The sequence below is a fragment of the Gadus morhua genome, chromosome 18 (genome assembly GCF_902167405.1).
Source record: "Gadus morhua chromosome 18, gadMor3.0, whole genome shotgun sequence".
Classification (NCBI taxonomy): domain Eukaryota; kingdom Metazoa; phylum Chordata; class Actinopteri; order Gadiformes; family Gadidae; genus Gadus; species Gadus morhua.
Genome location: NC_044065.1, coordinates 14145949 through 14169741, shown reverse-complemented (window position 1 = coordinate 14169741; position 23793 = coordinate 14145949). Strand labels below are relative to the sequence as shown.

General features: G+C 46.2%; 1 protein-coding gene across 1 annotated transcript; it reads left to right on the top strand.

The window, feature by feature from the left end:
• Nucleotides 1-3880: 3880 nt before the first annotated feature.
• ace (angiotensin I converting enzyme (peptidyl-dipeptidase A) 1) lies at nucleotides 3881-23787 on the top strand. Its single transcript, XM_030339655.1, has 25 exons — nucleotides 3881-4384; nucleotides 6833-7003; nucleotides 7364-7460; nucleotides 8946-9089; nucleotides 9423-9614; nucleotides 10104-10201; nucleotides 10719-10888; nucleotides 11455-11678; nucleotides 12562-12706; nucleotides 13142-13240; nucleotides 13760-13882; nucleotides 14017-14222; nucleotides 14695-14831; nucleotides 15458-15616; nucleotides 15871-15958; nucleotides 16182-16325; nucleotides 16448-16639; nucleotides 17067-17164; nucleotides 17583-17755; nucleotides 18073-18296; nucleotides 19006-19150; nucleotides 20902-21000; nucleotides 21937-22059; nucleotides 22397-22581; nucleotides 23260-23787. Exons 1-25 carry the CDS (start codon nucleotides 4163-4165, stop codon nucleotides 23469-23471), a joined length of 3870 nt encoding a protein of 1289 aa, XP_030195515.1. The 5' UTR covers nucleotides 3881-4162; the 3' UTR covers nucleotides 23472-23787.
• The last annotated feature ends 6 nt before the right edge of the window (nucleotides 23788-23793 follow it).

The following is a 23793-nucleotide window of genomic DNA, read 5'->3' as shown; positions in this document are numbered from 1 at the left end:
GCGGTCGTGGGTGTCCAGGCACCAGGTCCCTCATCTCCTGAAACTGCCGTTTCTTCGGATCAAACAGTGGATCAAACAGTGGATAAAACAGCGGGCAGGTTTTAATCTCTGAAGGATGGATGTCATGGTGTGCATGCTTGATGTGCCTCTGTTTGGTGGAAACGTTAAACTGACAAGACGTCGGAAAATGTTGTTTCGTCACATGATTGACTCATTAAAAAAAATTAATATCGAAGGTGGGGTTTATAGGGGTATAGGTTACACAAGAGCCCGTTCGACTGGACAGTGCAGTTTGCTTAAATTCCTGTCTGTATTAGACAATGAACACCATCCAACACACACTCATGAGAATCACTACATATGATGAGTAGCTCAAATACAAACCCGACCTTCACCCTCCCTAGTGGGTGTTACATTAACGGTGTATTGCAATTTACAAGCAAGTTACGACAAACGTTGTGGCCTTCTGTAGAAGGCGAAGCAGACTGTGACCCAGGTGGAAGACAGGGGAAGGGTTGTCAGTAACTCAGTAACCCGCACCGTGCCCCTGCCCGTGCACACGTGCCCGTGTACACGTGCCAATGCACACGTACCCGTGGACAAGTGCTCCAGCGTTGATCCGCGAAAGATCTGGATCTAGTTTCCAAATCTGCAGCCGAGGGATGCCGTTCTTTTTTTCAACTGGATTTGCACATGCGTGTTCTAAATACGCCGTGGAATAAAAATGGGATGGAAAATGTATGATTCACTGGAGGTGCAGCATTTTGGTCTGCGCTATCAATAGGAAGTGAGAATCACAAACGGTGCACTGTGTCATCAATGGCACAGGAATAAATTACACTATTTTGGGACTATATTCCTTTTCAATGATCACTGGGATCCGAGTTTATAATAAACGCAAGCCGCCCTCCCCAAAACTCGCAAAATGCTCTCTGATGATTAGCCTGGTTCTACCAGACTCTCGTACTTCACTTCATTTCATTTAATTTGTACAGAGAGTCTGGACCTAATCAATTGACAAACGTTAACTCACTTGAAGGCGGGTGTCTGTTGAAGTTTAAAATGATTGGATCTGCCCAGTGCCACTCTTGATCTGCCATAACCAATCGCTAACTTTTGGTTGTGACGTATGTCATGCGCCGGGAATCACGCGCAGGTTGTACACAAACCAAACACCTTGCGCGTCTGCTCGAAAATGTCCGTCAACGACAGCTGCAGGTTTTGTTCGTCGAATTTAATTTATCAGGGAAAAATTGCACATTGTAAATCAACTACCGACCTACAACAACAACTCAAACTGGCGCACGACTTTATCGTCATTGTTCTCAGACACGCCCTCTGTTCGCTGATTGGGCGCCGCTGTAGCGGCGCCAGAAAACCAAATTACATACAGCAGGTCCAGACCTAGTACTGAAGGGAAATTCAAATTGAGCGGAAGTACTTAGGCGGGCTCTGCCCGCCTAAGTACTTCCGCTCAATTTGAATTTCCCCCAATTTGAAGCTACCCTATCTGATGATAGGGTAGCTTCTTCAATGCAGTCTGGTTTCCATTTCATGTCATGGAATCGTCATTTGTTGACGACATCAATACAATGACAAGCTTAAGGAGAGAGCTTGTTGTCATTTGACAATGATGCTATTGACAGTTCCCAAGCGACCTCCTTTGTTGCTCTTATGAAAGGGTCATGTGCATGGCCCATTGTGCTATAACCTCTCACATGTTTCTATAAGACCCATAAGGTTGATGTTGATGCCAGAGGGGTCATTGATCACTAAAGAGCCGAGTCATCGTCATTAAGCAACTTCTATCAGAAACCCAGATAACAATCAAAGGCAGAAACATTTCACAATCCCATCTTCAGTCCGATTCAAAGTCCTCCTCCTGGTGATAAAGATCAAATAACACCATGAGATCTTATATGGCGCGTAATTAATACTGCTTAAGAGTCGTCGGTTGCGGGGTAAAGGTTTTTAGTTCAGAACTTTATCATCAAATACAGAAAGTACAGAGGGTGCAGAAAGGCATTGTAAGAATGATTAGGAAAGTGTGTGTTATGTTGGTGAGGCCTGGATGATATTCCTTTTGAGTTCTTCTTAATACAGACATTCGGAAAAAAGAAAAGTAAATGTGTCTATCACTAAAAGGAAAATTAGATTTACATCTTTTAAGCAAGGAAAACAAACCCACATATTGTTCAACTTGCTCCACAATGTCCTGAAGGAGAATAACTGGTAAGTAGTAATAGTGAAGGATTTACATTTCCCATTGCTCAAAACAGTTTGTGGAACCACTAAGAAAATCCACTTAAAAAACAGTTGATCCTGTGAAATTAATTTTTATGCATGCATGCATGCATACACAAACACACACACACACACACACACACACACACACACACACACACACACACACACACACACACACACACACACACACACACACACACACACACACACACACACACACACACACACACACACATAACGAGTACCGATAGGGAAGAGACTAATGCAAAGCCATGTCATTGTCTGCAGTTGCCGTGCAACAGCCAATAACAGCGCCTGTTTCATGCTGCACCCCAGCACTGTGTGGCTGACAGCTATCCCCAGGCTGTTCAGATGGAGCCCTGAAAATTCCTCCACTCCTCAATGACTACCTTAGCTCCTACCCCACGCCTATCCCACCCCTTCTCAATCAGGGTCATGGTTATTTTAGGTATCCATGTATATCTATATTTATAGTGGTCATGCTTCATTCATTGATCCAGTAGGCTAATTTCATGTATCATAACGGAGCATGGGCTTCCTTACATAATGAACTTGTTATGTCATATCAGTTTTATGAATGACCAATAGCATAACCACGCTATTTTCAGATGAGTGACATCAGGATCAACCTTTTTCCGACGCAAAACATTTCACTCAAAGAGCATATCATTTGAGATGTGAAATGTGTTCGTGCTCTGGATTTCGGACCCCACTGATGTCTGTCCCTTGTCTGTCTGTCTGTCTGTCTGTTTATCCGTCTCTCTCTCTCTCTCTCTCTCTCTCTCTCTCTCTCTCTCTCTCTCTCTCTCTCTCTCTCTCTCCGTCTCTCTCTCTCCCTCTCTCTCTCCGTCTCTCTCTCCGTCTCTCTCTCTCTCTCTCTCTCTCTCTCTCTCTCTCTCTCTCTCTCTCTCTCTCTCTCTCTCTCTCTCTCTCTCTCTCTCTCTCTCTCTCTCTCTCTCTCTCTCTCTCTCTCTCTCTCTCTCTGTTTGATGATAGGCTGCTCCTCCTAGTGTGTTTCAGCTCTGATTTGTGGCTATGTGAACAAACCACACGGACATCCCCACAGGATTGCCTCTCTGACAGACAGAGAGACCGATAGATCGACTTACAGGCAAACAGGCTGGAAGGCAGGCAGACAGACAGTTAGGAAGGCAAACAGAAATCACGAACAATTAGGTTTGCAGTTAGACTGTTAGTCAATTAGGCAGGCAGAAATTAAGCAGGCAGGCAAACAGACAGACAGTTAGGCAGGCAGGTAGACAGGCAAGAACATAGCAACAGTCAGGCAGATATATTGTGACAGACAATGTCCTTTAGCGTCATTGCCTTTTCATGTACATGAGTCACAAACAAGAAAAAATAAGATAGAGGAGATCTTGCCGACTACTCAAATCCTGGGAGGCAGGTAAGTGTGTGTGTGTTTGTGGGGGGGGGGGGGGTAAATGAGTGAGAGAGATAGAGAGAGAGTGTGTGCGTGATAGATAGATAGATGCGTTGATAGAGGGAGAGAGGGTGTGAGGGAGGGAATGGAGGTTGTATAGGAGAAGGAAAGGTTCTGTGGAGTGAGCGGGAGAAAGGGGAAGGCTGTAGAGGAGCAGTGTGGGCTGGGTCAAACTGGTTCCATTATAAAGGAGCCGACCGTGGCTGCTAGCGAGAGAGAGACAGAGAGGAGAGAGAGGGAGTGAGGGGGAGAGAGAGAGAGACACACACAGAGGGACAGGCAGGCAGGTGGAGAGAGATCCCAGCAAGAAGCAGGGAGACAACAGCCGCTCAGTGAAACAAGTATTCTTCTTTATTCGTTTTTTTGGCCAACTTTGCAAACTTTTCAACATTCTCTCGTTGGAGGGAGACAGAGAGATAGACAGGCAGAGAGAGCGGGAGATCAAGTGCCAGAATGGACAGTTTCCTCTGGGCAGCGGTGCTACTGCTGCCACTCTTGGGCTTCTCTGAGGCCGTGCCAGCCGATTGGTTGCCGGGGCCGTACACTCAGACCCCGGAGGAGGCGGTTCGCTTCGCCTCCGACTACGACCTCACGGCGGAGAAGGCCCTATTCGCTAGCGTCACTGCCAGCTGGACCTACAACACCAACCTGACCGCACACAACTCCCAGCTCCAGGTAAGCGCAAGCTCACACACACACACGCTCACACCCATGCACACGCTCACGCACATACATGCACGCACACACACACACACACACACACACACACACACACACACACACACACACACACACACACACACACACACACACACACACACACACACACACACACACACACACACACACAAAGGCATCATTCATCTCCAGTTGATCAGTTTTGGCTTTAATGTGTGACCTGAACCATTAAGGGTTAGGGTCAGGGTAAAAGATCAGACGCCCCGTCCATTCGTTCCAAACCCACTAATCCCTGCATGACTTGGCGTTTCGCCGCTAATTAACTCCAAAAGAAGGAAGAGAATAAAAAAGAAGAAAACCCAAAGGCGCTCTGTTTGCCCCCCTGCACACTGCCAGCTCGTGTGCTTCACTGAATCTTAACAGATCGAAGTGTGCATGTTTGAGTGGGCAGTTCTGGAACACACTTCCAAGGGGTCCGTTTGATTGGCTTTATTAGATTCAGGGTTTGTTTTCCATCGCCAATTAAAACCGTAAGACATTAACATCGACAGCGATGTTGGCTCTGCTGCCCTGATGAGGCATGGGGCTGACACAGGGGGACAAGAATGACATTACTGGCTGCTGCTGCAAGGTACGGTTAAACGCCTCATTTACACCTAACTGCTTTATTGTTTCCCCTTCCAAGGGCTGGTACTGTGAGCCCTGTGTAATCAACCAGACACACACACACACACACACACACACACACACACACACACACACACACACACACACACACACACACACACACACACACACACACACACACACACACACACACACACACACACACACATACACACATACCTCGCTGGCTTCTATGTTGCAGGACAAAGAGTTGCAGGGATCTGATTGATACATGAGGTTCAGATTGACAGCGGTGGTTGATCAAACAATCTGGAGGTCACAATTAGACTGTAATTAAAACTATCTGGCCATGCTCAGGAGTTGGTAACCTTCCTAATGCGTTCATCTCTCTCCCGTGCATCTTCATATTCTTCTGCCTTAACCCACAGCTACTACCCACAGTAGCTGTAAGAAGCAGGGATATCAACCTGCTTTCTATTTAGGTATTCATCAGTTATCCCTATATTGCTCTTGTGTTCGAAACGTGGACATTAACATAGTGGTTTGGAGTTGCAGTGTAAACGATCCAAAATATAAATGACAAACGGTGGTGTATTTTTTGACATACAACAAACAAACAAAAGCATGCAGGTCTATAACGTATACAATTTTATATATATATATATATATATATATATATATATATATAGGCATATTTATTATTCAACATATTCATAATCTTATCCTCCATACAATGCCTCTCCTTGAGTCCTATATCTCACATTTACTTCCATCAGTTTCTTTGTTGTGCTCGTTTTTTATGAGGATGTGTCGGAAAAGGTCAAAAAAGAGTTAATCAACTCACAGCAGAAATGCCCCCCCCCCCCGTTTCCTCTGCAATCAGCTTGGATGTTATGGAGCAAGGGGGGGGGGGGTCTCAACCTTTTCAGGGTTTGATGTGCTAACTGCGCGGAAGGAAAGAAAAAAGCTTTCCACTCACACCACGCCAGGGCTGCACGGGGCTTCCATCTCACTTTGTGATTCACAGTGAGGTTTTTAAAATGTAACACTTTAAAGTTGACAACATGTTTTTATACAAGCCGGAACATGATGTGACAGCTCATGCAATAGATATGTCATCGGACTTAGAAGATGATTCCAGCAAGGCCACTGGTGCATGTTTATGCATGCAATAATCGTATAGAGGCGACGCTGTCAACTCTCCAATGGACTGTCGTCCTTGGGACGTTGCCGGCGTGATTTTGTCAGCTCTGGGAGGATTCAGCTACAGGGTCAGAGTCTGCTAGTTAGGGCTCAATCCAGGGGCTGCAGCCAATGGACCCAAAGAAGGGCCTCAACCTGCTTACAAAAATCACTTGGGTTGTAGTACAGTCAGATTATGCGTAGCACTTGATACACATGGTGCAAACCCTTATTGCTCTCCGCAATTCATATATGATGCTACCGTTTTGTGTTTACAATTTATGTGCAGATTAGCATATCGCCAAAGGTGAATGTGGTTATAATGAGGTTGAAATAGGACAGAATTGTCTCCACGTACACAATAAAGGGGGAGTTAACTTGATGAGTCAGCCTTTTTCTCTTTCCCTTCTACCACCTCGTCCTCATTCTCTTCTTCCTGCTCCTCAACCTCCTCCATCTTAACCCCCTCTTGTCTCGCCTCCCACTCCTCCTCCTGCTCCTCCTCCAAATCCTACTCACCTACCGACACCCCCTCCTCATCTGCCTCCTCGTCTCCCTATTCATCTACCTCCTCCACCACCACAACCTCTGAGTCCACCTCCTCCTCGTGAACCTCCTGCTCCTTCTCCGCTGTAGGTGCAGGCGTCCCTTGATGAGCAGGCCTTCACCGAGGCCTGGGGGAACAGGGCCAAGCAGACCTTCCCCCCGGACTTCCTGGCGACCCTCACAAACAATAGTACCAAGAAGCTGATCGAGAAGATCAGTGAGCTGGGACCGGCCAACCTGGCCGAAGCAGATAGAAGGGAGGTTGGTAACCCCCCCCCCCCAACCACAACCACAACCACTACCACCAACAAATCGACTATGGATTGACTGTGTGGATGGGAACGTTTTATTCTTGAGAATTGTGTAGTTTAGATGATTTGTTATATGATGACAGGGGTGCCTTTGATATCACAAAACTTATCTCTGTACAGTAAATCATTTATTGTGGTTTACTTTGTCAGGCTAAATGTGCTAATGAGTAGTAAAGAAAATAAAGAAATAAATATATAGAGGAAATATATATATGTATATATATATATATATATATATATATATATATATATATATATATATATATATATATAAATATCTGATGCTCCTTTTATCTTCCTGCACCTCCAGTACAACACAATCCTGAGCACCATGGATGACATTTACTCCACCGCTAAGGTGTGTCCGGATAAAGACAAGCCCACCGAATGCTGGAGCCTGGAGCCTGGTATGAGGAGCCCCCGTTCACACGTCCGCCTTCATCGCACGACACGGATCCACCTTCAGCGCGCCACGCAATCCAAAACAGAGCTCATTATTACGCTTAAAAATGAACAATAAAAATATAGACACAATATGCAAAGGACAGGGGGGGCAAATGGGACTCGCCAGCACCGAGGGTAAAACAACAACAGCAGCCGGCAAAGTGCTGGCAATATAATCTGTAGGAAACGAGCTCCAGGAAAGAGAAACAGAACAGGAACTATTACTTCAGCAGCAGCCCACAGGGGCAGTGCCTAAACGGGGCCCCACGGGGCTGATGGAATAGGCTATACGTAGAGGAACCGCAGGCAGCCGGGCTCCTGTACACAGCATGCTCTCTAAACTTTTCCCTCTCTCGCACTGACTCTCTCTCTCTGTCTCTCTCTGTCTCTCTCTCTCTCTCTCTCTCTCTCTCTCTCTCTCTCTCTCTCTCTCTCTCTCTCTCTCTCTCTCGCTCTCTCTCGCTATCCCTCACTCTCTCTCTCTCCTTCCCTCTCTCTAGCTCTTCCTCTCTTCCTCTCTCTCCCTCTATCACTCTCTCTCTCTCTCTCTCTCTCTCTCTCTCTCTCTCTCTCTCTCTCTCTGTCTCTCTCTCTCTCTCTCTCTCTCTCTCTCTCTCTCTCTCTCTCTCTCTCTCTCTCTCTCTCTCTCTCTCTCTCTCTCTCTTTGTCTTTCTCACACTCTCTCTCCCTCTCCCCCTCCATTATCACAGTGGGGGAGTAAAGCAATACCCTGATGCTATTGTCTCCCCTCCTATGAAACAACAACCCATAGAGCATAACAATGAGCCAGTGGTGCTCTGAGCTGAGGGCTCGCCAGCTGGCCCGGTGCCAGACTAGCAGTTAAGGAGGTTATGGAAACAATTGGTGTTAAAATATATTCTCTTTGTTTTCAGTCCAGCGGCAGCCCTCTCAGGTCAGCCCCCCCCCCTCTCAGGTCAGCCCCCCCCCCCCCCCCCCCCCCCCCCCCCGTAGCGTAAACACAGCAGGGAGGAGCCCCGGGGGCAGGCTGTGTCTCTCTCTCTCTCTCTCTCTCTCTCTCTCTCTCTCTCTCTCTCTCTCTCTCTCTCTCTCTCTCTCTCTCTCTCTCTCTCTCTCTCTCTCTCTCTCTCTCTCTCTCTCTCTCTCGAGACCGTGAACTATTTAGATTAACAAAAAAACATGTTTTCCATCCCACGGTAGGATGTTTGAACGCACATGCAGAGCGGTCTCAGTCTCTAGCTCTCTCTCACTGTCTCTCTCTAAATGTATCTAAGGCCTGTTTCTACCAAGGCCTTGACCTTTAGCCTACTTATCCTCGTCCTCTCGTCCCACCGCCCCACCTGGAAGCTCGTCACTGTCTGGGGGGCAGTCAGCCCTTAAGACAACGAATGTGTCCCCGGCTCTTCCAATCACAACAAAGCAGTGTTTTCCTTGTGATGTGATTTATCGTATTATCGTCCTTTCCGCAGAGCTGTCAGACATCATGGCCAACTCCCGGAGCTACAAGCGACTGCTGTACGCCTGGGAGGGCTGGCACAACGCTTCGGGGGTCCCCCTTAAGAAACACTACCCCCGCTTCGTGGAGCTCAGCAACAAGGCTGTGGCTCCGGACGGTAGGGCAACGCAAATAACCTTTTGACCTATCAGTGCGCGCCTGTCTTACTATATTACCTTGTACTGGGATTCTGACCTATGGGAAATTCCCGGATGGAAACTTGCCATTCGTGTCTGTACATTTATTCATTATTTCTATTCATTATTTTGTATTTATTTCTACAGTTAAAACTGTAGAAATAAATAAAGGGGGTATAGAGGGGGTTTAAAGTTGACTTCATGCACAGGTTTGTTTTTTGATACTATCACTGAATGAAACATCTAGTTGGAAAATAAACTAGTGAAGTAGTGAAGGAATGTCAAAGAAACGTCTGCTTCCATCTTCTATCTAGGGTTCGCTGACACCGGGGAAAACTGGCGTTCCTGGTACGAGACGGAGACGTTTGAGACGGACCTGGAAGAGCTGTACAAGACAGTGGAGCCCCTCTACCAACAGCTTCACGCCTTTGTCCGCCGCAAGCTCCACAACCAGTATGGCTCCAAGTACATCAACCTCAAAGGACCGATCCCCGCCCACCTGCTAGGTAGGGCCGCCGACGACTGCAGACCCGTTTGTTTTGTTCTTACCCCACGCAAGGTATAATAAAACGTCTCAAAATGAAATCGCCGATACCACAAACGTAGTGTCTGATTCAACATCGTCATACATATTGTTATGTAGGCCTACTTATCAATGTGGAAACCGCCTGGAAGGTTAGCGTTGCGATGAATTCAGAAGGGAAATGCTGAAAAAATGTTGAGTTTGAACTGTACTTATTATGTTGTGTTTTGTCATGCTCTATATATCATCATGATCAAGTGTTTCATCATGGTTCTCTTCTTGTCTGGTTGTTATGTCGGGGATAATGATAATTCGGACCATCCCTAAAATAGCTTCGATACTTGACATCTTGTGTGCTCATTACTGTGAACATACATGGACCATTTCCAACGTTCCCATACTTGAGTGGAAGAAGCCCTTAGCCAGATATGGTTTACACTCTCTCTCTCGCTCTCTCTCTCCCCCCCGGCAGGAAACATGTGGTCTCAGACCTGGAACAACGTCTATGGCTTGATGGTTCCTTACCCAGAGAAACCCAATGTGGACGTGACAGACACGATGGTGGCGCAAGTGAGTGCTGGCTCTGTGGGAAAGTATGCTGAACAGATGCGTATACAGCAGGGAACATGTTCAAATGTCAGGCATGTCTTCACACTGTCCCTTTGTTGGCAGGTTTCCAATCTCCCAGCCCGACAGATCTTTTTCTATTTGTGGCCTGACATACAACTACATCATTAAGAAAGATATAGAAGGGAACTAACCTGCACTTCCTACTTCACTGGTTGATTCAAACAACACAACACATACAGATCAATGCACACATAATAGCAACTACAGTGGTGGTATTACTAAAACATAAAGTAGTCACTTATAATCAGGTATACATACATTACAGGTTTAATTCTCAATATATTCCATCGTTAATTGGAAGCATTCTTGAGCAAGATGTCTTACCCTATGGCCTGCTCCTTAACGACCAGTCTCTATGCATGTCATTTGGCTTTGGGGAAATCAGTCCCCTTGAATAGTCGATAAATGCACAGAAAAGTCGGGTGGAAAGGCTAACGTTGTTGTGCTTCCTCACCAGGGCTATAATGCCACACAAATGTTCAAGGTGGCAGAAGAGTTCTTCACCTCTCTGGGATTGATTAAAATGCCTGAGGAGTTCTGGAATGAGTCTATGCTGGTGAAACCTGAGGGCAGAGAGGTGGTCTGCCACGCTTCTGCCTGGGACTTTTACAACCGCAAGGACTTTAGGTAAACGTCTAAACAATCTTCGCGACTTGCAGGTTGAGGAGTGTTCAAAAAGCCCACAAAACTTAGTCAGGAGGAATCAATGATGCCATTCACCTGTCGAACCTCTGTGCAGATTAACAATAATCAAATGTATTTGCACTGTCAAAACGAGTGCAAAAGAATGATTAAAAAACATAATACAAGTGGAATAAAATCGTGCCTTTGTTACGGTGGCTACAACGGCTGCAGTCTCAGTTTAGTATTGTATCTTTTTGTAAGCGCAAAGATTAAAATAAGATACGGAAAAAGATACAAAATGATAATGATAATTTAAAAAGAAAAACAAAATAATATAAAATGCAAATGTAAACTTTAGCTTTATGAAAAGATAGGGCTATAATATGATATACAGAGGTAACGGTTGGGATAGAGCTGAGTGAACCAAACTATTTCCCGGAACTAGGCCATTGACTTCTCTCTTCATCTCTCTCTCTCTCTCTCTCTCTCTCTCTCTCTCTCTCTCTCTCTCTCTCTCTCTCTCTCTCTCTCTCTCTCTCTCTCTCTCTCCCCAACTGTCCACCCATCAGGATCAAGCAGTGCACCACGGTGACGATGGAGCAGCTGTTCACCGTGCACCACGAGATGGGCCACGTGGAGTACTACCTGCAGTACAAGGACCTGCCGGTAGGCTACCGCCGCGGGGCCAATCCAGGCTTCCACGAGGCCATCGGAGACGTGCTGTCCCTCTCCGTCTCCACGCCGAAACACCTGCACAAGATCGGCCTGCTGGACAAAGTGACCGATGACCCGGGTAGGTGGAGTACTGTAGGGTAGGGTGGGATCAAGTATACTGTAGGGTAGGGTGGGATCCAGTATACTGTAGGGTAGGGTGGGATCCAGTATACTGTAGGGTAGGGTGGGATCCAGTATACTATAGGGTAGGGTGGGATCCAGTATACTGTAGGGTAGGGTGGGATCCAGTATACTGGAGGGTAGGGTGGGATCCAGTATACTATAGGGTAGGCTAGGATCCAGTATACTATAGGGTAGGCTAGGATCCAGTATACTATCGGGTAGGGTGGGATCCAGTATACTATAGGGTAGGCTAGGATCCAATATACTATAGGGTAGGCTAGGATCCAATATACTATATGGTAGGGTGGGATCCAGTATACTGTAGGGTAGGGTGGGATCCAGTATACTGTAGGGTAGGGTGGGATCCAGTATACTGTAGGGTAGGGTGGGATCCAGTATACTGTAGGGTAGGGTGGGATCCAGTTGTATGGTGGGATCCGGTTTGGTGTAGGGTGGGATCCGGTTTACTGTAGGGTGGGATCCAGTTTACTGTAGGGTGGGATCCGGTTTACTGTAGGGTGGGATCCGGTTTGGTGTAGGGTGGGATCCAGTTAACTATAGGGTAGGGTGGGATCCAGTATACTGTAGGGTAGATAGAGGTGTAGTTGGCTGAGTTCTGTATTGAGTCTTGACGTATTATTTAAGGTCCCTCCCCATGCAACCCATTTCCAAACAATAAAGAGAGCACGCGGTTCAGACAACAGCTATCAGATTGGGCAACTAGAAGCCAGTGCACCTTGATTGTGTGTGTGTTACCAACGATACAGCACCAGGCCTTTGTGATGGTCCAAGAGGCAGCATCTTATCAGCATCCTATCCTGTCCATCTTTTCGTCGCAGAGACCGACATCAACTACCTGCTGAAGATGGCTCTGGAGAAGATGGCCTTCCTGCCCTTCGGCTACCTCATCGACCAGTGGAGGTGGAACGTGTTCAGTGGAAAGACCACCCCGGACCACTACAACGCCGACTGGTGGCATCTACGGTAAAGAAGTCCGCTCAAAGGCTCTCTGCTTAAACACTCAAAAATCGGACTCAAATGGTGGAGTCAAGTCTAAAAAACATGAGGTCGGTCTAAATGGTTTCCTTGGTCACTGCCGATGACTGAGTGGGTAAACTTGATTCTGGCGTTATTTCTAAACATACATTTGAAGGATGAGTGAGAATCATTGTGCACCTTGCAATTGTAAACACATTGGACGTGTTTACATAGATTGAACAGGCAAAGTGTATGCAGACGGTCGGGATTAAGCAATGCTTGTGTCATGGCTGTGTTAAAAAGCCTGTGAAATATAATCAACCCTGGATGTGCGATAAACAAACTTGATGCATTTCGATGTCTTCTAATTCAGTGTTTCATTAAGACAAACTGCTGTCCATACAAACGTTTTTCTTTTTATGTCCTTTATTTTGAAAAAAGGACAAAATACCAAGGCATCTGCCCACCCACCCCTCGGACAGAAGAGCACTTTGACGCCGGAGCAAAATACCACATTCCTGGTAACACGCCATACATCAGGTAACTTATCACACTACCAGAGGACAGCATCCGTCCTGTTTAATGTTTAGTCAGTGTCAAAGTGTGCAAACTATTTAACATTGTCTTTGCTCAAGAGCTTGAAGCAAACAATCACTGTGTAGTCACGTTATGTTTAACACGTACTTGGAAAGCACGGTATACATGGTAAGGGTTCCCAAATGTTTAATTTTGATGACTTCTATTGAGGTACTTTAGCTAACCAAATATTGTGTAAAATACATTGTCATTACTATGTCAAAAAACGAATTATCTTCATGTATATTTTTTTTCCAAGGATTCAGCTTTAAAAGCCTTCAAACTTAAAATATAAAGAAATGAAAAGCAATGACATTTTTGTAATGAATGTAATTGTTTTAATATATTTTATAAAATGTTTCATTGTGGCCACACTGAGACCAACTTGGATCTCTGCTACTACCCACAGCTGGCTAAACCCAATGCACTTTGTAACAGACCCCATCAAGTCAACCCAGAGGACTCTCTGTCTCTGTCTCCCAGGTACTTTGTCAGCTTCATCCTGCAGTTCCAGTTCCACGAGAAGCTGTGTGCGGCAGCCAAACACACAGGCCCCCTTCACAAATGTGACATCTACCAGTCCAAAGAAGCAGGTGCCATCCTAGAGTAAGTACAGCTCCAAGCAAGCGCCTTCACCGTCCAATGGTCTTTTGACAGACACAGCGGGGAAAAAAAAGAATCAGCGAGTTCCCCTCGAGACTCAATGAAGTGACTCACGGTGGGATCCCCCCCCTCCACAGGAAGGTCCTCAAGGCTGGCTCATCCAAACCCTGGCCGGAAGTACTTCAGGATGCCCTGGGAACCAACAAGATGGACGCCGGTGCACTGATGAAATACTTTGGCCCTATTATAACATGGCTGGAAGAGCAGAATGTGAACGAGACCATCGGCTGGCCCGATTTTAACTGGGTGCCACCCATCCCAGAGGGGTACCCTGCTAGTATCGGTAAGTATGTGGTTCACCGTTCGTTGGAATGACATTTTTATTTTGTAAGACTTTAATACATTGATTTGAAGTGAACTGAACTTTGTTCAGCCATAAGTCATCTTTAAGTAATATTTAAGCATATTATCTATAAGTTATTGATGAACTAATCCTTACCAAAACATTAGTACGCATTTGTGTGTTAAATGCTCAGCATACTCCAATATCAAGTGGACTGTACCAACTGATATATTTCATTATGATTACATTTTTTACTAACACTAACCCTACATATAGATATTTTTATGTTATTAACAAAAATATGTTTTTGTAACTGATGACTTCATCATTTACTAAAGGCTTATCAATGAACGTTGAGTCAATGATTAGTTCATCAGCGACTAAAGGCTTATAAATGCCTTATAACTATTAAAGTGAAACTCCGCCCTCCACCTCCTCCTCCTCTTCCTCTTCCTCTTCCTCCATCTCCCAGATAAGAACACAGATGAGCTGCAGGCCAAGCAGCTGCTGAAGGAGTACAACAGCACGGCGGAGAGGGTGTGGAACACCTACACCGAGGCGTCCTGGGCCTACAACACAGACATTACTGAGCAACACAAGGATGCCATGGTACCAGGGGGTGTGGACATCCTTGGGGGTTCAAAGTCACTGAATGAAACAAACCCATCGTTTTCAGTTGTATTTGAATGATATCCCACTTTTGATTAATTGTCCTGTTTTTTTGTTTTAACCATGTCATCTTGCTGATTCTATCTGTCCTTTTTACCCGTTCAAACCCTTTCTAAAAAAGGTGCTTTGCATATGAATATATGACAGATACTGTATACCCTATTATTGTTTGTAGTATTTTGATAGATGAGCTTGCATATTCCTATGAAAATTTAATTAATTGATGCCTTGCTACCTGCTGCCACGTGTCTACATGTCTGTATACCATTCTTTCTGTTTGTCAGTCTTCCTCTCTATCCAAGCACACACTTTGCTACAGTAATCAAACCCACCACTTCTTCCCTTTTAATTAAATTGAATGTAATTGAATATAATAGACAGATAGCAGAAAAGTTGATGTTAACAATAACAATCAATGAATCGTTACAAGTGTACCTGGTCTGCCTGTCCATCCGTCTGTCTGTCCGCCTCTCTGTTTGTCTGTTGGCCTCTCTGCCTGTCTCTCTGCCTATAACATGAGTTGACTGCTCATTTTAAACGTCTTCATGACTCCTGTGGAACTGCAGCTTGCAGCCAGCTTGGAGATGTCCAAGCACACGCTGGAGTACGGCCTGAAGGCCCGGCAGTACGACACCAGCGACTTCCAGGACGGCGCCGTGAAGCGCATCATGAACAAGCTCAGCGACATCGAGAGGGCCGGCCTGCCCGCCCCCGAGCTGGAAGAGGTAGCACTCACACGTCCAGGAACACGATCGCATCGGCTTAGTGACGCCCCGTTTGGTCATGCGTCGTACGGTTGTCCCTCGCCGCAAATGACAAGTGTGAATCATCGTGCAACTGCAGTTGTAAACATCGTACTAGCCGACGTTGTACTGTGTTGACGTATGGTACAGGCAAAGTGGATTATGGAAAGCCTGGGTGATTTCATGGCTGTGTTTAGTGGTTGCGATTTTGACAGTCTGTAATTTTGCGGTTACAGTATACCAATCTGCTGTCCAACATGGAGACCAAATACAGTGTGGCAGAGGTGTGCAGAGAGGACGGGCCCTGCCTCCCCCTGGATCCAGGTAGGCCATGCCCGCACAGTGGGGTTTTCTATCTGTACAACTAAGACACATTCTCTGTGTGGCCATCCCCAAGTTGAATTCTACAAAAATGAAAAAAAAACGTTGGGAAAATGTTTATTTGAAAGCTTCTTCGTTGATAAGTAGTTGTTTTTACAAAGTAAACACACACATTGGATTCCACCGAACTATGTGAAGTATTGGTGTTCATTTTTCTCTCTTCAAGACCTCCAAAAGATCATGGCTGAGTCCAGAGATTACGACGAGCTGCTGTTTGCCTGGAAGGGCTGGAGAGATTCTGCTGGCAAAGGGCTCAGAAAGGACTTTGAGAGATACGTGGAGCTGGCCAACACAGCAGCCAGACTAAACGGTAGGACCTTCTAAGTAAAAGTGCTGCTTTCAAAATAAAGGACTGCATTCAAAGGTTGTATTTCAACCCAAAATGCAAACGGTCCTATAAGCGTTGACATCAATTACGGTTCTTGATCGTAGGACACTCTGACAACGGGGCGTTTTGGCGGTCGCTGTACGAGACTCCCACGTTTGAGGAGGACCTGGAGACTCTGTGGAAACAGCTGGAACCCCTGTATCAGAACATACACGCCTACGTTCGCAGGTCCCTCTACAAGAAGTATGGCGACAAACACATCAATCTCAAGGGCCCAATTCCTGCTCATTTGCTCGGTAAGCATCTTTCGTTTGTTGTATCAAAAAACACAATCCATGTGGTTATACACAAACACCGTGAGCCTTACCGAGAGTGCAGGGGGTTCAAACCCTGGGCTCTCCTCGTCGAATCTCCGTCAAAGGGGCCTTCCAATTGAACCATTCCCCCGTGACGGAATCCAACGTGAAATCTAGGATTAAGAGCCAAACCTTTCCTTTTTATTTCTGAGAAATATCCCCGATCCGCCCACCTCTGCTGAGTCCCTTTCCCGAGGGCCCCGGGTCAGGGATTAGCAAGGAATTGCGTTTACTTTCAGATGAACGGAGCGTGACATTGTGCATGGCAAATCCCCACTGCGGATAACCTCCAGGCTCATAACGTTTCATGACAGCAGGCATGCCGTGTTTAAGCCCGGACACTCACTGTCTCCCAATGTCCTCACAGGGAACATGTGGGCTCAAACCTGGTCGGGCATCATGGATCTGACCATCCCTTACCCCGACGCCACCCAGGTGGACGCCACCCCCGCCATGTTGGCGAAGGTACATGACTCATCCCCCCTTCCCCTGCAAGTCCATCTGAATCTTGTCCAGTGGGGTTTCAAGCTTTGACTCTTCTTCCTCTCCGTCTATCCCTCTGTCTCTGCAATTGTTATGCACTCACATGTCTAACCCCTGGGGAAGGTAGAATGAAGAGCATTCAGCTCCAATCTCCTCTAGTTCCTCTGTCTATCAGACAAGAGATTGCGGGGGATGGAATCTTCCTGTTTCTTTTCCTGGTTACTTCCTCTTCCTTGCAATCCTCTGCTTTTTCCACCCCTGTTTTTTTCATCTCTGTCATCTCTTCTTTTCCTCTCCGTCTTAGAGATACAGCGAAAATTTTGTTTTCGTCCACACGTCACCAACCTATGTAAACCTACACCCCCGCTTACTAACGTTGACCTTCTTTTTGATTCTCCAGAACTGGAACGCTACGATGATGTTTCAGGAGTCCGATCGTTTCTTCACCTCTCTGGGTCTTCTGCCCATGCCCAAAGAGTTTTGGGAGAAGTCCATGTTGTTGAAGCCCACCGATGGGAAGAAGGTGGTGTGCCACGCGTCTGCCTGGGACTTCTACAACAGGAAAGACTTCAGGTCAGTAGTTCCTCTTATCCGTGATTTCCATAGGGTTTGATTGCATTTGTGTATGTGCCATGTATTACGCAGTATGTATTAGACGAAGGAACCGTTGCTTGTTGAGGAATGCTAGTGATAGTGTTGTGATACATCATTTCAAATGTGACATGTGTGATTATTAACAATTATTAATGACTTTTCTCACCATTGTTATCATCACTGTCATCATCATCGCTGTCTTCTTCGTCGTCAATGACATCATCATCCCAACTACCTTTATCATCATCAATCCCATCCTCCTCATCACCACCATCTTCTTGGTACTCCCCCAATAGGATCAAGCAGTGCACGGTGGTAACCATGGACGACCTGATCACCGTGCACCACGAGATGGGACACGTCCAGTACTTCCTGCAGTACCAGGACCAGCCGGTGTCCTTCCGGGACGGCGCCAACCCGGGCTTCCACGAGGCCATCGGCGATGTGCTGGCCTTGTCCGTGGCCACGCCCAAGCATCTGAAGACCATCGGCCTTCTGGATAAGGTGGAGAACAACCACGGTCAGTGAGACAGATGATGACGGTGTCGTCAGCACGCGTGGGAATGCATGACCTAGGGAGTTGTTGACATGGCTTCATGTTATGTACTGTAGAATGACATACTGCTCTGCATCATTCACTATTCACTCACCATGGACTCTTTTACCAGTGACACTGCTTACTGGGAAAGTAAGAAGATGTCAGTTAAATATTATGTTGTATAAATCATAATAATTATTCATTATTCCCCGCATAGAAAGAAACAAAACCCCAGAAAATGTATAATCTAAGAAATCTCTGAGAAATCTCACAGATACTTTGACTGTATCTGCGAGAAGTGATTAAATAGTTGTGGCAGCCTTGGCACTTTCTTACAGAAGAATAATTTGACATATTTGAATACAATACTATTCTCTTCAATTTCCCCTCTGGTTAGAGTCGCAACGTGGATCATTTAAACCAGCTCGTAGCTTTAAACATCCTGGACGTATCTGTAGTCAGTTCTGATTGATAGGGATTTCCATAATGTTATAAATAAAATCAAACCCTATTACTAATATATTCTACAAATACAAAATGCTCACCGACCGAGTGTGCTGACCGACCGAGCTTGGTCCGCATCAGCCAATCAGAGTGGACCGAACACTGTCATCGAGTCTTGGCGAATTCTGACGAGGGGCTCAACCGTACACACTGCCACTTTAAATACGTGTGACTCCTCCCCCTGCAGACAGCGACATCAACTTCCTCATGAGCATCGCCCTGGACAAGATCGCCTTCCTGCCGTTCGGCTACCTCATGGACCAGTGGAGGTGGAAGGTGTTCGACGGCCGCATCCCCGCGTCCGAGTACAACAAGGAGTGGTGGAACCTCAGGTGAGCCCCTCCTCTCCACAGGTAAACTGTGTATTCTTTCTGTCAGTTGTCACTCCCACCTCGGGGGGTTCAAAACAATGGATGCTCTTCCTATGCAGGACGCTAAACCCCCTTCCTGCTCTTTAAAGACTGGCCGAGCCTCATTCTTAGTCACTTTGGAACACAAGCGACAGCTAAATATGATAATTAATCGTAACAAGGAATCTTGCTACTGTAATAGCAGGCCTGTCGCACCATTTACTCAAGTTGGTCATGTGCGCATGTGCCAAGCAGCCTTCAGCTCACACGCGAACGCATACATACCCCGCAAGCACACACATACACACTGCATACACACACCGCACACACACGCTCATAAGCAGGAACATAAAGTGAAGCGCACACAAACGCGTGCACACACACACACACGCACACACAACGCACGTCAAGACAAAGGCAGCGACACACTCGCCGAGGTAAGACGTTATGTTTTCAAACATAACGGCTCCGCCATCGACACATGCGCCCAGGCTATACATTCTGTCTATAGACTGTAGAATTTGCGATAAAAGAATAGAAGATACTATTTCTCACGTCAACAAGCAACGGCCGGTCGTTCATTTTGTCATATAAAAAACGTTAAATTCAAACATTGCGCCGACCGGCATATCAACACACAAGTCACGTGATCTTAATGATACAGTCTCCCTATATCACAACAAAAAAATGTCAATAACACAGTATGGTGAATTATGTCTATAGAGTCCACCACAGGACTACCCTTTGTTGCTCAAATGTAATATTGCTCTCCTCCTGGAGCCTCCCAAAATGTCTATACACTTTGTTGCTCAAACTTAATATTAACATTCTCCTTGAGCCTCCCAAAATGTCTTGCGATATTGATATCCCCCTTCCCCCCTGTGGACTGTTTTAGTTGTTTTATTATCTTATATTTTTGTTTATGCTATATGTGACTGTAGGCTACTGCTGCCTGTTTCGGCCAGGACACTGGAAGAGATGTTTAATCTCAATGATGATTATTATTTTCAACTAACCAATAGTAGTTACCTTACATTTTAAAATGTCAATGCACTTTTCAGCCCTGAATAACAGTAAAAGCTATTTAATGATTGATTTGCATGCATTACCCTTGTTACCATAAATTGTCTAATTTGGAATGTAATCAAATGCTCACACACTAGCTACTTTCAGACACACGTGTAAGTCCTGATATTCTCCTGATGGGCTGTATTTGTGAACAACATATCCTAACATTTGTACCCTGAAAATCTTCTGAATAATACTACCCCTTAGGTAGTATTTTCTCCGTAGGAAATGAAAATTACCTTATATGTGAATGAGGAGTAGAAAGTCGGTATTTCTCACTTCAGTGGGCGTGTTGATGACGCTTCTGCATGTCATTGAGTGACCCCTACATGATAATCAGCCTGTTGCCTTTTGTTCACTGAATGGTTAAGAAATGTTGAAATGTTGGCACTGCTTTTAAGTGTCTTTTGTGGTGAACGATTGTTATACGTTGTAACATTATAGGCAAAATGTTATTATATTATGCGCTCAGAAAGCGCATCCTTCTCAGCAGAGGTCTCTCTGTGCCTGAGCGTACGTAGTCACGCTCAGGGAACATGATCTCACACGGTATCCCCGTTGTCTGGAGGGGTTGGAGGACGGGGTGGGGGAGGGGGAGGTTAATAAGCGAGGGGTTCAACCCATGGCCACCAGCCTGACCTCCCGGTCGTGTCGCCCCGTCGCAGGCTGAAGTACCAGGGGCTGGCTCCGCCCGTCGCCAGGACCGAGGAGGACTTCGACCCCGGTGCAAAGTTCCACATCCCGGCCAACGTGCCCTACGTCAGGTAGGTCGTCGGCCCAGTCGCTGCTCGTCCTTCCTTTGTCCACCGGCAGCAGTGTTGGGAAGGATACTTTTAAATTGTATCCAGTTACAGAATACAGAATACATGCCCAAAAATGTGATAAGTAACGTATTCCGTTTCCTCACTCAATCTGGGTATTGTATTCTGAATACTTGGAGAGAGAGAGAGAGAGAAAGAGAGAGAGAGAGAGAGAGAGAGAGAGAGCGTTCAATCATTGGACAAAAAGGCTCATCCTGGTGCTGAAGGACAATATGTCTAGTCATGTTCTATTCACTTAAAATGTTTAGGTTTTGATAACATAATAATGTTTTTAAGGAGACCTTAAAGGTTGTATCGATTCCAGGCCGAAACATAAATGATCCCAGTCATCTGACCTTCCTCACGATCTACCTGCCCACCCCATCAGCAGGCCTTCAAAAAATGCGTCTCTGTAGGCAGCCTATGCGCCGAGGTCGCACACAAAAAAAAATGGTACTACCAACCACTCATATTCCAACCAATCACCGACAAGGGGTGGGTGTTGTGGGGTTTTGAGCTGGGTTCATGATATTTTTTACTGGATGCACGAGGCACGGAAGGGAGGGGCGACCTGGCTCTGTTTGTTTGGGATCTCGTTTCAACTACCAACAGAAGTGACGTCACCCAACATGCTGATACAACCTTAATATACAATCATTTTGCCTTTCCTTCACTGTGTTTTGCCGTCTTGGAAAAGGTCCAAGGTGTTTAGGGAACACATCCCTCTTTGATATGTTCTGGTTATTTTAATTTATTAGATCCTGTTCTCCGTCGCTTTATCAGTAAAATAACAGCTAATGCGATAGCACCTGATACTTGATCTCACTTCCTCCTGTTCTACCGGATCCTGTCCTCCCGGCCTGAGCTCACCCATGTCCCTGCCCCCCCCCCCCCCGTCAGGTACTTTGTGAGCTTCATCATCCAGTTCCAGTTCCATGAAGCCCTCTGCAAGGCTGCCAACCACCAAGGGCCCCTTCACACCTGCGACATCTACCAGTCCAAGGAGGCCGGGAAGTTAATGGGGTAGGGGCGGGCACACGCGCTACACCGCTGTGTTCATGGATACACAAGGACACATGCACGCACGCACGCACGCACGCACGCACGCACGCACGCACGCACGCACGCACGCACGCACGCACGCACGCACGCACGCACGCACGCACACACACACACACACACACACACATCCAGTCTATGAACTCATGCATACACACATACCCGCTAATGCATGCATGCATACATAGACATACACGTAAAAACACACACACTCTTAATTTTATTCCGAGAAATGTCCCAGGCGAGCAAAATTCCCGTCAAGCTAACTGACCCCTGCCCCTTTATCTTTCCCTCCCGGCAGCGATGTGATGAAGCTGGGTTTCAGCAAGCCCTGGCCTGAGGCCATGGCCATGATCACTGGGCAGCCCAGGATGACGGCTGGGCCCTTGATTGAGTACTTCAAGCCCCTGATCAAATGGCTGGAAGACGAGAATGCCAAGAACAAGGAGGTGCTCGGCTGGCCGGAGTACGCCTGGATCCCTCCAAGTATGAACCATCACATCCACACGCACGCACGCATACACACACATACACACGCATGCACGCACGCACACACACACACACGCATGCAAACATACAAACACACAAATAGAAACACGTATGGACACACACACACACAAATACTCAGACACACACACACACACGCTCACAAACACCCAAACAAACACACACACACACACACACACGTACACGTGCATGCATGAGCAAGCATGCATAGCCACACACAGACACACACACACACATGCACGCACGCACACATGTACGCACACGCATGCAGTCTACAGCAAAAAAAATGAAATAGTTTGAACGATTAAAGTATAGTTTCTCCTTCGTTTAGAGAGAAACCTGAGGTCCTGTTTCAACTGATAAGACACTGCTGAGAGATCAGACTAGATGAGGGAGAGAGACAGAGAAAGTGAGAGAGAGAGAGAGAGAGAGAGAGCAAGAGAGCGTAAGAGAGATTTAGGTTTAGAAGGCAAAAGAGAGACATGGAATGCCCTTGGGAGTGAATATGTAACTGTAAACCTGGACAGCTTATCATTAATGTAGCACAATAATTCACTCATCCACACTACTGAAGCAAAGATCTGATGAAGACTATCATTATCAGTGACGCAGGCCCCAGTGGGGCCCTGACTGAATACCAATAACCCCTGTCTCTAGGTGAACCTGTGGTCGTTGTCCCTGAGGTTGTTGTCCCTGAGGTTCAGGGCGTGAACTTCCTGGGTATGAGTTTGGACAGCGCAGCGGCCTCAGCCGGATCGTGGGTACTACTGGTCATCGGCCTTGTCCTGCTCGTGGCGACCATCTTGTTTGCCTACAAGTACCGGAAGTCAAGAAAGATATCGAAATCGGAGGGAATGAGCATGCACTAGCCTAGCGCACCTAGCACTTCACTGATCTCTCCAGTGTTGTCACCATCTGTGTTATTGTTTGTGTACCGAAGTACATCTGATCAAATATTCCTTTCTTGTGGCCAAGTCTTGTATATTTATTGTATAAATCTTTTGGGAGAAATTATGTTGGCTATGCAAAAAGTATAACCTCACTGTTTTGTAATTTATTTGCAATAGTTGTCGTTGAGAAGAGGTAAATGTTTGTTTGTAAAAAAAAAGTATTGAATTGTTTTAGTATTTTTTGTAATGATATATTGAATCATTTGCCTTTGTAGAATAAAGAAATAATGTGATACTTTTG